General features: G+C 36.0%; 2 protein-coding genes across 3 annotated transcripts; one reads left to right on the forward strand and one right to left on the reverse strand.

The window, feature by feature from the left end:
* Positions 1 to 697: 697 nt before the first annotated feature.
* On the reverse strand, positions 698 to 5,425 carry LOC102749811 (olfactory receptor 5T9-like). Of its 2 annotated transcripts, XM_081797418.1 has the most exons (2): positions 5,394 to 5,425; positions 698 to 1,752 (listed from the first exon to the last, which is right to left on the reverse strand). In XM_081797418.1, exons 1-2 carry the CDS (start codon positions 5,423 to 5,425, stop codon positions 795 to 797), a joined length of 990 nt encoding a protein of 329 aa, XP_081653544.1. In that variant the 3' UTR covers positions 698 to 794. The 2 variants fall into 2 exon arrangements, with proteins under 2 accessions (XP_081653544.1, XP_006728660.2); XM_006728597.3 differs by lacking the exon at positions 5,394 to 5,425 and having other exon boundaries at positions 698 to 1,802.
* Positions 5,426 to 11,012: 5,587 nt separating this feature from the next.
* On the forward strand, positions 11,013 to 11,966 carry LOC102750106 (olfactory receptor 10AG1-like). The gene has a single exon (XM_031018031.2). It carries the CDS (start codon positions 11,013 to 11,015, stop codon positions 11,943 to 11,945), a length of 933 nt encoding a protein of 310 aa, XP_030873891.2. The 3' UTR covers positions 11,946 to 11,966.
* The last annotated feature ends 888 nt before the right edge of the window (positions 11,967 to 12,854 follow it).

A 12,854-nucleotide genomic window follows, 5' to 3' on the forward strand; every position in this document is an offset into this window, starting at 1 on the left:
GCTTAGGCTTCTGGTATCCAGAACAGTGAGAAAATAAAATTTTTGTTGTTTAACCAACCTGCCTGTGGTACTTTGTGTGGCAGCCCTAGCAAACCAATACAACAAGTATCAACATATATATTTTATAAGCATGTATGTTTACGCATATTTATGTGCATATAATTAAGGAGCGCTAACCTTCAAAATAAAACAGCCGGTTATTTTAGTGGCAAAACGGGTTTATTCAAGAGTAGCAGAGAACTGCACTTTGGGCCATGCAGGCTAGGGTAAAAACATTGGCAAGTCCAGACAACAAAGGAGAGGAGCTGCTCTTTTATAGAGGAAGGGGGGAGCTGGGAAAGGCTATTGGATTAAATTGAGAGTTCCAAGTATAGGGGTTTTTCATTGGCTGAGTTGTGACAGTCTCTCATTGGCTGGGTTCTTGCAGGGGAGGAGGAAACCTTTCTTCCTCTTGCTGGGGTTAGAAAAGTATAGAATTTTTCCTGCTGGGAGTACAAGACACATCTCTTCCTGTTGGTTCTGTTGCTGACCGCACGTGGTAGAGTGTAATGCTCCTCCTGCTGACCTCCTCACTGCATCTTAAATGGGTTTTCCTTTATTCGGTCCAGAGAAGCAAATGGATGACAGTTTCTGCTTGTGTAAAAACTCCATTGGCAGTGAGTTAACTCTGATCTTTATTTAAAAAATGTCCAAGAAGAATAGAAAGACACTAATAAATGAAAACAAAACAATTTAATCATAGTTTTTTGATATGAAGACAATTACATCAGTCTTAATTTCTTTCAATTTGATGTTTAGTGTGAAAAGTATACTTTATTGGCAAAGCAGTTTTTACCAAATACTCTTTTCATTGCGTCTTTCACATCTTTGTTCCTCAAACTATAGATGATGGGATTCAGCATGGGAATCACAATTGTGTAAAATACTGACACTATCATATCATGATCCAAAGCGTAGCTGGAATTAGGTCTCACATACATGAAGAGAGCCGTGCCATGAAAAATTGACAGTCCAGTTAGGTGTGAGCCACATGTAGAAAAGACTTTCCTCCTCCCTTCAGCAGAATGAATCCTCAGAATGGCCAACAGAATGAAACCATAAGAGACCAGGACTATCAGGATAGTGGATATCTCAATAGAGCAAGCAAAGTAGAAAACTAGCAGCTGGTTTGTGTGGGTGTCAGAACAAGAAATGGCGAGTAGTGGAAGGATGTCACAAAAGACATGCCTAATTTCATTGGATGCACAGAAGGATAGAGTAAAAGTAGCCACAGTGTGTAAAGTACCATGCAGGATGCCAGCAACATAGCAGGAAGTTATGAGTGGCACGTAGACTCTGGGTGACATTCTAACTGAATACAGGAGAGGGTTGTAGATTGCTTCGTAGCGATCATAAGCCATTGCAGCTAAAATAAAGCATTCTGTGGTCCCAAAAGTAATAAAGAGAAACATCTCTGCTGCACATCCAAGGAATGAAATGGTTTTATCCTCTGATAAGAAATTTACTAACATTTTTGGGGTGACAGCTGAAGAATAGCAGGCATCCAGGAATGATAACACGCTCAGAAAATAGTACATGGGGTTGTGGAGCCGAGAATCCCCAATGACCAATATAACCAGTCCCAAATTTCCTACCAGGGTAAAAAGATAGATTGCTAGAAATAGTAAAAATAGGAAAACTTGCAGCTTACAATCATCTGTGAAGCCCATCAATATAAACGTGGTGACTTCAGTTACGTTTTCCATCCAAATCCTATATAAACCTAAATCTGATGGCACCGCTGACATTTCGGTTTTTATTTATAGATTTTAAAGACAATATTTTTTTTGAATATATAATTTACTCAATCATATCCTCATGTCTGTCTCTTACAAGGATGTATGGATACCTTTGGTCCTGAAGAGATAGGCAGCGACGAAAAAGTGGGGCCCAAGTGAACGCATTACCCTGTACAAACAGATTAAATTATTTCATTTCATTGTTGGCTAAATTTGCTGTGTGAAAAATAGTGGTACTTTATGTGGTTGAACTTCCAGCTTATTTTCTGTTAAATTTAATACCTCCTGTTTACATATTACATCATCTTAACATTCAGAAAGACACTTAAATATAGGAATTTTTGAATATAAAAATATGATAATAGAAAATAGGCATCTGAGTGCTAATCCTAGATATTTCATGGTGTGCACGGAATGCCTTTCCTTAATGTTCACAACTGGTGAAATGGGAGCAAATACACTTACCTCACAAGATTGGATTGGGTTTACATGACAAAATCAATGTGAAAATTATTTAATTTTTAAGTTTCCAGATTACTAGGAAAATAGACTTATTTTTCAAGTTGTCATATGGGGCAGCCTTTTCCAACCAAACTGTTTTATGTCCTGTTTTCTGGTTATTATGTCATTTCATTAGTATTTCTAGAGAACAGTGATGGGCAGAACCAAAAACCTTAATGGAACTAGATGCACCTTGTTTGCAAACAAAAACAGCAATGTTTTTGTTTGTTTGTTTTCCAGTCTTGTTTCTTGAAACACATAACGGTAAGTTGCCCCTGTTTGGCCTGTTTATTATTGCCCCTGTTTATTTTACTCTTATTGTTTTTCAAATTTTAACTTAGTACCAATTCAAGATTTTTCTCTGCACATATAGTCATTATCCCTGCAAAGTCCTTGGGTGTATTTTGAGATACATTTCTTTGAAAAATAATTCACGGCCATTACTTTACTATGTTATAGAGTTTCTGTATTTACTATAAAATAAATATCACCTGATAATAGATAATAAAATTGCTTATAGAAGTGATTGCTAAATCAATAAAATCATTACATAAGCCACAACATTGTGTTTTATTATTGCTCCATCCTTCTGTGCTGTCAGACTGTTTCTTACTCAGTGGAGCATGTAGAAAAGAAAGTGCATAACAAACAGAATGTTGAGGAGTCACCAGTATCTGGACTGAAAGCCTCCATTCCTGGAACATAATTAAATATTGCACCTACCATATTTAGAAGCAAGACTTTAGCATGTTGGCTCAGCATGTCATAGACCAACATTTATAAAGGAGTGAAAAATCTGTGGTGCATAGGACTTGGTTAAATTCAGTGAGTAGCAATGATTTATATTCCTAACATTAAACACACTCTATTTTTGTTATATTGAGACACCCATACATCAAGGACAGAATGAGCAAATCAGCTTAAAACTATTATTAGAAGGAAAAGAAATCCACATTTCTTTATTTTCCCCCCAAAATTCCTCCCAGATTCATGTGGAAAATTTTCTTAATATGTAGAATAAATAGCTTTTTAAATGTGGGATTACCAAACCAAAAAAAAAAAAAAAAATGTTTTTGTGACCCTTAGAGAATTACAAAGCAAAAAAAAAAAAAAGTAATTAAGCTAAATAGTGACTTCTGTGTTAATTCAGATAATTCATACATTTCTCAAGAAGAACACACACACACACAAATGCTTTATAAAAAATTTTAGCTTAGTTTGAATGGTTATGTGAATAAAATAACTTATAAAACCATCAGTTAGCAACATTAAAATGTATTAATGTATTGTTTGACCATCGAAAAATACATTTATGTTTAAAAAATTTTGTTTTCTCTCTTTCTCTCTTTTTTTCCAGAATCCATGTATTACATACAAAAATATTTACTAAGGAGAATCAGATACAAAATAGGAATTAAGCGGATAGAAAGAAGTAGAATGAAAAGAAATTGAAATATGCAAGCAAATTTTGAAAAATGGACTAATAAGTGGTCTACTAAAGGAATCCATTAAAAAATACATGTTGACTGACATACATATGAAAAATTCCAGCTTCAATACAATTCTAACCTTAACTGTTGTGTCTGAGGTCGCACACCTGTGGAAGATAAAGAACATTATACTTGGACTCTAAAACCCTGGATTAAACTCCCAGATTTAGCACCTCGTATGACCTGGGAATAGTAACTTTATCTTCTAACCAAAGAATAATTAAGATTAACCAAAATTTTTGTGCATGTCTTGTTCAGCTACATGAACATCATATGACTGCAGAGTGCTTATGTATGAGATGCACTGAAATGTTTTAGTAAAGTGTTTGTTACATGTGAGGGATGCATACATATGATATAGGACTTCCAAATTTTATTAAACTACAGTAAAATAAATAGGGAGTTATAAAATCAATTTTTCATCGAAGCATTGAGCAATGAAAGGATCCCGTGTTTCTTCTTTTATTATGCATATGTGTGTTATATGACACTTACATATTAAAATACCATTCTCATGAGACTAAACCCAATGATTCCGAATATTCTATGGTATCAGACATTTTAAAAATGCATCTGTCACTGCATTCTGGCTTTGGGCATGTCAATAAAATAATACTATGTTTATTTAAATCCCCTCATAATTTTATCCATAATAATTTCTCATAACTCTTGATATGGTCTTCAGTTAGAAACAGACCGTATGGACACCCATGAGAACTCTACTACAAACACTAAGCCTGAGAAGAAAGCAAGCTATGATGGCAACTACTACAAATTATAAAGTGGCCATAAGAGTTTAGGAATTTTGTGTATTTCATCTTGTGCAACCTACAAACTAAATAATTTGGATCCTTTTATAGATGAGAACACTGAACCAACTAGAGCTGTAAATTAACTCACACAGTAAATTACTAACAGAGGTAGGATTAAAGTCCCAGTGTCTCTGTCACACACTTTTTTTTTTAAATAAAAATGATATTTATTCAGCTTTTTGGAAATATAAATAACCCAGTAGATGACAGCAAAACAAAACAAACCCCTGACGTTATATGATCGATCATTTCCAGGCACAACAGCATTTATTAATGAATATAAAAAAATTTGATTTTATTTTTATCTGCTTTCCTCCTAGCTTTAACTACATGGGTGTTTTTGGAAGCTTGAGTTTCTTAGAAAATTCCACAGCTATACCGGCCCCTACAATGTGACTGAGGGAGATTACGGTTCCACTCCCATAGGGAAATAAATGTCTATCATTGGGGGATTCTGAACATCTAAGACCTCCAGAAACTTAAAAAACAGGTCTTTTTGTTAGGATCCCTCTCACATGGGAAAATGCAGCCATTATCCATTAAAGCACAATCCAGTATGGGTACAGGTTTTCCAAGTTCTCCGCGGACTACCAGACTAGGCCACTGAGCTTTTCTGGCAGCCTAGCCTGCAGCCTGCAGCCTCTCAAGTTGCACCAAAAGTGGGAGTCACAAAACCAAAGATAAGGCATTTCTGACCTTTCCTCCTAGAAGTCAGAGAGTTCTCTGGGTAGGGAGGGCAAGGAGGTTTTGCGTCAAGCCTACCTTCACACTCAGTACTGGGGGAAGGGCTGCTAAGTCTACCCAGTGCACACTTGCGTTGAGTGTATGGAGTGTGCTTACCCATCACTACACAAGGCAGTTAAGAGTAAATTAGCAAGTCACTCTGGACCACGTCCCCTCAAAACAGAGGCAAATTTGGTGAACCAAGGCCACTGCCTGTGGTAATAACCCCAGTTCACCTAGGTCTTTCCTGAAGAACCGTATTAATCTCCTGATTCAAGAGGCATCTCTGGCCGGGACAGAGCACGCAAGGAAAACGTAACTTCTGGGTAGGGCAATGCCACACGGAGTTTAGAGGTTGTGGTTTAGTCTAGAGCACAAGAAGATGGTGGCATCACTAGTATTTAGAGCTGGAAAGAGCCTTGGCTGGACCACACTCCTGGAGCATCTTTACTAATGCAGCTTAATGGCCGTTGCCCAGATGTCGTTGCCGGGGAGCGGGGGAAGGACCCATCCTTGGGGAACGGAGTTGCCTTTGGGATGATCAGATAGCACCAGGTACTGTCACACATTTTAAGCTACTTCCACTTGTCCATATTGCAGACTCATTGTAACATGCCCTATTCTGGAAATGCTATCCCCTAGAATCAATACAATATAACATCTACGTATATTTGAATTTCTTTAAGAAGCCATCAGGCTTAAGTACACTACAATATTAAAACACACAAAATAAAAACCTGCAGTAGCTTGTAGATCAATTAACTAACTAGTAAAATAAATTTTAAGTTGATTTATGATCCCAAAATGACATATACTCAATGGCTGGTTGATAATTAATTTTTCTACTTAATAATTTTCCTAAATTTTAAATACAGCCATTTATTTCCACTATCCTCATTCTCACTGTTACTTTCCATCAAATAAATTAAAGCAATTTTCTAATTTATAGCTCTAGTGACCTAAATATAATGGAAGTGTTTCCTATTTCCCCTACTATGTTCCCTGGAATACCCTCATTCAATTTTTAATTCAACAGTGAGTTGACTAGAAATTTCTATCTTAGATCTAAACTTAAAATGTAGAATCTAGTTTGAGATTTAAGGTCATAGCTTCTAAAATATTTTGTATGTAATGAAAATCCTTTCCTCTTACCTGTGGAAATGAACTGCTCACTCAGTTAAGGTACACTATAAATATTAAGCATTTGGACTTTTATGCCAGGTTATCAAGCTCTTTTCGAAGTCCACAACAATGCCCCGAGGACAAAACACAATAAACTCTTTTGGGACAGAAAAGTAACAAGTTGACTTATTTATTTTTTTTTCATAATGAACAAGTGACTAGTTCTGGAGTAATTAACTACATGAGAAAAATGATTATATGATGCACTTTGGCTTCTGGAATAACCTGATCCTCGGTGGGAAAAAAAATATGCATAGGGCTGGAAAAGAAATCTAATGCAACACGACATAATCCTGTTTCTGATACTAAATAATTATGTGCCATGGGACTGATGACTTAAATTCTCTGAAAATCCAGCTTCCTCTTCCTGGGAATAACACCTGTTTACATCTTTCAAAATTCTGTACATAATGAAATAATATGAAAACATAACCTAAAACACACTTCAAAATCACTTAATAAATCTTACCATACTTATTTAACTTTTATTTATTTCTTTTTTCAAATTTTTATTTTATTTTTTAAGATTTTATTTATTCATTTGAGAGAGAGAGAGTGAGTGAGAGAGAGCACACAAACAGAGAGAGGCAGAGGGAGAGGGAGAAGCAGGCTCCCCACTGAGCAGGGGCTCAATCCCAGGACCCAGAGATCATGACCTGAGCCGAAGGCAGACGCTTAACCATCTGAGCCACCCAGGTGCCTCCTTATTTAACTTTTAAAGAGCTATATATCTAAGTGGTACAAGAGATATATTTAAGTTCATTGGCAGTTTGAGGAGCTACGATAAAAATACATGAAAAGAAAGTATCGACAGGAGATATAGTGCAGTGTACAGACAACTGTCATATTTTATATAGTACAACATTAGAATATTAGAGATCTGGCAGAAATAAATGTCAAACGGTTTGTATTGTGTATGGTCTTGTGTTATTTTGGGGATCCCATATACTAATCTATATATTAGTACCTAGTTATGCACTTGAATTTTTTAAATTGTAAACAATACATAGATGCCTGAACTGTACACTCAGAGATTCTAATAGTAGTTAAAGAATGTTGACCATGGAATCCAGGTGAGAAAGAAGAAAGAAAGAGAGAAAGAGAGAAAGGGAAGAAGGGAGGAAGAGAGGAAGAAAGAGAGAGAGAAAGAAAAAGAAAGAAAGAGAAAGAAGAAAGAAAGAAAGAAAGAAAGGAAGGAAGAAAGGAAGGAAGGAGGAGAGAGGGAGAAAGAAAAGAAAGAGACAAAGAAAGAAAAAACAAACAAAAGAGGGAGGGAGAGAGGAAGAGAGGAGGAAGATAGGGAGATAGGAAGGAAGAAAAAATTTGTAGACATCCCAGCTGAGAAGATGGTGTTTGTAGCCAGTCCAATTATGAACAAAGGATCTTTTCATTAAATGCAATTCCAAATTATTCACACATTCAATGTAACTCTAAAATTAACAAGCATTTTTGCAGAAATTGACAGGTAGTTCTACAATTCATATGGAATGGCAAAGGAAATAGGGTAGTCAAAACAACTCTGAAAAAGAATAAAAGTGTTAGAAGGATTCACAGGAGTTCATCAAGATTTACTACAAAGCTAAAATAATAAAGGGTGTGGCATTGGTGAAAAGATAGACATCTAGATCGATGGAGTGCAATAGTCTTCAGAATTTCATTCACATAATATAATCAATTTTTGACAGTTTCTAAGGAAAATCCATGGAGGAAAGATAGTCTTTAAAAAATGATGCTGAATATGAAGAATGACCTTACACCACAAAAAGGAGACAGTGACTCATTCTTTGCACCATATAAAAACCTTGTCTCAAAATGGATCTTAGACCTTAATATAAAACCTTATACTATAATGTTTGTAGAGAGAGGAAAACGTATTTGTGTGACTATGGGTTAGTCACAAATCTGCATATAAAACACAAAATTCATGAATCATAGGAGAGAAAAAATGATAAACTGTCCATCATAATTAAAATCTTTGCTTAGTGGAAGACACTGTCGAGGGAATGAACCAGCCACTGACTTGTACAAAATATTTGCTAGACAGCTACCCAATAAAGAGTGTATATCCAGAATATGTAAAGACCCTAATACTCAATAATATGAAAATAAAAGAAAATAAATAAAAATGGACGTAAACTTAAACACATCATCATAGAAGATACACAGATGTCAACTAAGTGCATGAAAAATTGTTCAATAGCATTTGAGATTAGGGAAATATAATTTAAAACCACAATACGACCTCACACACCTGTTAGAAGGACTAGAATATTTAAAGTATAATAGTAAATGACAATAGAAAGTACTCACAAGGATACAGAGCAAAGGGAGCCCTCATCCATTGATAGTAAGAAGCAAAATGGTGCAGCCACATTAAAAAAACAATCTAACGGTTTCCTACAAAGTGAAAATACACTTACCATATATCCTGGAAATCTCTCTCTGTGTTATTTACCCAAGACAAAAGAAAACATATGTTCATATGCTAGTCCTGGCCCCAGTGAAAGGGAAGAGTGGAAAAGAGTAATCACCGACAAGGGGATGCAATAACTCTATTACATGCAATTTTGCTAGGCAATGCACCATAACCCTGGAGAGTACAGTCAAAGAACAAAATATAATCATAATTGTAATTATTTAATCCCAACTAATAAGTAATCAGTTTAAATTTGATAGGTAATAATGTTATCAGTCGTCTCCCATTCATTTCTCGCAAATGAGGAAGCAAAAATTAGAAAGTTTAAATGATTGCTTAATATCACATGGTAAAAGGATTCAAAGATTTAAAAAAAAAGTTGCTAGCTTGCAATTACGAACATGTGTGGAATTGGTCAACGATCCACCTTTCATGAAACTCAATATCCTTATCTCTAAAGAATGGCGAGTTTAGGGCGCCTGGGTGGCTCAGTTGGTTAAGCGACTGCCTTCGGCTCAGGTCATGATCCCAGGTTCCTGGGATAGAGTCCCACATCGGGCTCCCGGCTCAGCAGGGAGCCTGCTTCTCCCTCTGACCCTCTCCTCTCTCATGCTGTTTCTCTCTCGCTCGCTCTCTAATAAATAAATAAAATCTTTAAGAAAAAAAAAAAAAAGAACGGCGAGTTTAGAAATGGTGATGAGGGAGTATGTTTGGAGGACCAACAAAGACAATGGAGGGTGCACATGGCACAGGGTTAAACCAGACGCAGACACCTTTTCTCCCTGCACCCACACAAATACAGATCACAGGTAGTGAGCACATTCCTGGCTATCCCTGTTTTCCCAGGGTCGACTGCCTTTAATGTTTATCTGAATCAGTGTTCTCAAGTTAATTTTTCTGAATAAAATGCTCTTATGTTTTCCACCTAGAAGCCTTCTAAAAGATATTCTCATGAGCACAATAAGAGTTCTAGCCATTAAAAAAAAAAATCTAATAATTTGGACTGAATAACAGGGACATTTCTGCTCAACATCAACAAGTGAGGACAGAGGAATGAAGGCCTGAAATAGGTAGCTGAAAATATATGTGAAAAGACACTTTAAGAAAAAGTGCTACTGAACAGAAAAATGCATGGGGAAGTACAATAGGATTGTCAAAAAGTGTAGCTAATTCAGTGTAAGGTCATATAGCAAAGTTCCGAGTCTGGCTCCACTGTAGCCAATGTTCCAGAGCCAGAGCCTCTGCTGAGTTGGGTGTAGTTTGTTTATCCTGGACTGTATTCAGAAAGTATAATGGAATGGCCCTAAAGGAATTTTCAGGGAAGCTTTTATAGTGATAATCCACAGGATTTAACCTGAACAGTGGGACACATATAAATAGTAACACCCTTAGATTTGTAACAATTGCAATGATCACAAAAGCCCATTTGGACACTGAGACAATCTGAAGAACAATCAATGTCAAGGGAGGTAAATTGAAAACTACATATTAAATTTCTCCCTCCACAGATAAAAATCCAGAAAAAATGACCTGAAGAAAAATCTAACCAAATTCATGGAATTTGTTCTCTTAGACTTTGCTGATGTCCCCATCTTCAGTGGTTTCTACTTGGATTGTTCTTAGTTGTCTATATCCTTATGCTGATGGACAGTGGCACCATATTTCTACTTGTACTTACAGAAGGCTTCATGGAAGAATTGAGAAATTACAAAAAAAATATAATGTGAAATTTGGTGGTAACATACCACTGAGGAAATGTAAAGGTTTCTGCCTCAGGATTCTGTTTGTTAATATGAAGAAAAAAAATGGACTAATTTGGTCTGCATACATACAAAAATTCAAAATTAATAATTCTAGAACACATCACTTTCATTCAAATCCAAACCTAGTATTAAGTATTAAATATGTTGATATATTTAGAATTTAGCCTGTATTCTCCATTAGACCTCAGTTGTGTTCTTTGAGCCCAGGATATAAAAAGCTGGGAATTAGTAAACAATAGAAATTTTATGTGCTAATTCCCCCACATCCCTTTAGTCCGTTAGAAATTAGAAAACAAATTAGAAAACAGGCCTCAGAAGATAAATGGCTAATTTCACGGTTTTCACAGATGGAAAAAAACCCAACAGAAATAAATCTCACTTCAATGACAGAATTTACTCTTTTGGGATTTTCTGATTACCCCAATCTTCAAATTTTTCTTTTTGTAATATTCTTCTTTGTCTATGTGATAATTCTGATGGAAAATGGCATTATTGTTTTCATAACCAAGGTTGACCAGACCCTCCAGACTCCCATGTATTTTTTCCTTAGTAATTTTTCCTTCTTGGAAATCTGTTTTGTATCTGCCACTCTCCCCAGAATGCTCACAAATCTTTGGACTCAGAAAAGAAATATCTCTTTGTTTGCCTGCACAACACAAATGGGTTTTGTGCTTATGCTTGGAAACATAGAGTGCCTCCTTCTGACTGTGATGGCCTGTGACCGCTACATGGCCATTTGTAGCCCTCTGCACTACCCTCTAGTCATGAACCACAAGGTCTGTGTCCAGCTGGTGGCAGCCTGCTGGATCACTGGAGTTCCTGTCGAGATAGGGCAGACATGCCAGATTTTCTCTCTGCCATTTTGTGTGTCTAACCAAATCAATCACTTCTTCTGTGACATCCCCCCACTACTCAAGCTGGCCTGTGGGGACACTTTCCTGAATGAGATGTTAGTCTTTACAGTCGCTGTGCTTTTTGTTATGATCCCTTTTCTGTTGATACTTGGATCCTACAGTAAAATAATCTCTACCATCCTGAGGTTGCCATCAGCAACAGGACGAATCAAAGCTTTCTCCACCTGCTCATCTCATGTCATAGTTGTGGCCATGTTCTTTGGATCTGCAATTATTACATATTTACAACCCAAATCTAAACATTCTTCCAGAACAGACAAGTTTCTCTCTCTTTTCTATACCATAGTCACCCCAATGTTTAATCCCATGATATACACTCTGAGAAATAAGGATGCCATGATAGCCTTAAGAAAATTGTTGCCTTGATATTTAATGTATTAGCTGCCGATTTGAACTCATTGTCAGTTTTCTTATTTGATTCTGCAGTTGTGCAATCAAAAATTAATATTCAGGTTTTTTTCCTACCTTACTATACATTGATTACTTCTACTCATTGCTGAGCTTGTTGTTTTGTGCTGGACTCTGATATCAGGATTACATCTGCATGGTTGTCATGCAAATTAAGAAATTAAGACACTAAGTATCCAGCCAATCTCATATTCAGCCTAACACGCTACTTCTCCCTCAAAGTTACTAGTGATGGGTACTTTTTGCTGAAAAATGTAGTATCTCTTATCTAGTAATTGATGTCATATACTTTTTTCCACCTAAAAACTATAGTCATTTTTTTTTTTTACTTATAGCAAATAGGCTTTATTTCAGGAACTTGCAATTAAGGATGGTTTGGTGAATGTTTTGATACTTTCCCCTTTATGTAACACTCTTTTTTACTTTTCATGAAAGTATTAGATTGTAAAGGATATGTATATGGTAAGCCTTTGGAAAATATTTTTTAAATGTCTATATGCTTACACTTTTAGGCATTTTACCATTCATCAAATGGAATTTTCCTTGTTATGATTTAGAGAACACCTAAGGAAAGACTAAAATATACAAAACCCCTCTGATGATTGATACTTAGAAATTGATAGGCTGGCAATGAATCTTTTATCACCTGCTTTTTTCCTACATGCCAGCCTGATTTTCTCCTTGACATATGCTTTTTCTATATGGCTGAATCACGACATTTTGGTAATTTTTACCTTATATTTCACTAATGCAAAAAATATGAGTGCACTGTGCTTTTCAGAGATACAATATGTATGGGATTGAAATATGTTGGCCTCAAATGGATTCACCCATTCTCTAAGATTACTTGATTTATTTATTTTTATT

This window comes from Leptonychotes weddellii, chromosome 11 (genome assembly GCF_054177405.1).
Source record: "Leptonychotes weddellii isolate Sample4059 chromosome 11, ASM5417740v2, whole genome shotgun sequence".
Taxonomy (NCBI): Eukaryota; Metazoa; Chordata; class Mammalia; order Carnivora; family Phocidae; genus Leptonychotes; species Leptonychotes weddellii.

What these genes read in the sequence shown, in the direction of transcription:
- LOC102749811 (XM_006728597.3), bottom strand. Translation starts at nt 1,787, where the DNA reads ATGTCAGCGGTGCCATCAGATTTAGGTTTATATAGGATTTGGATGGAA.
- LOC102750106 (XM_031018031.2), top strand. Translation starts at nt 11,013, where the DNA reads ATGGAAAAAAACCCAACAGAAATAAATCTCACTTCAATGACAGAATTT.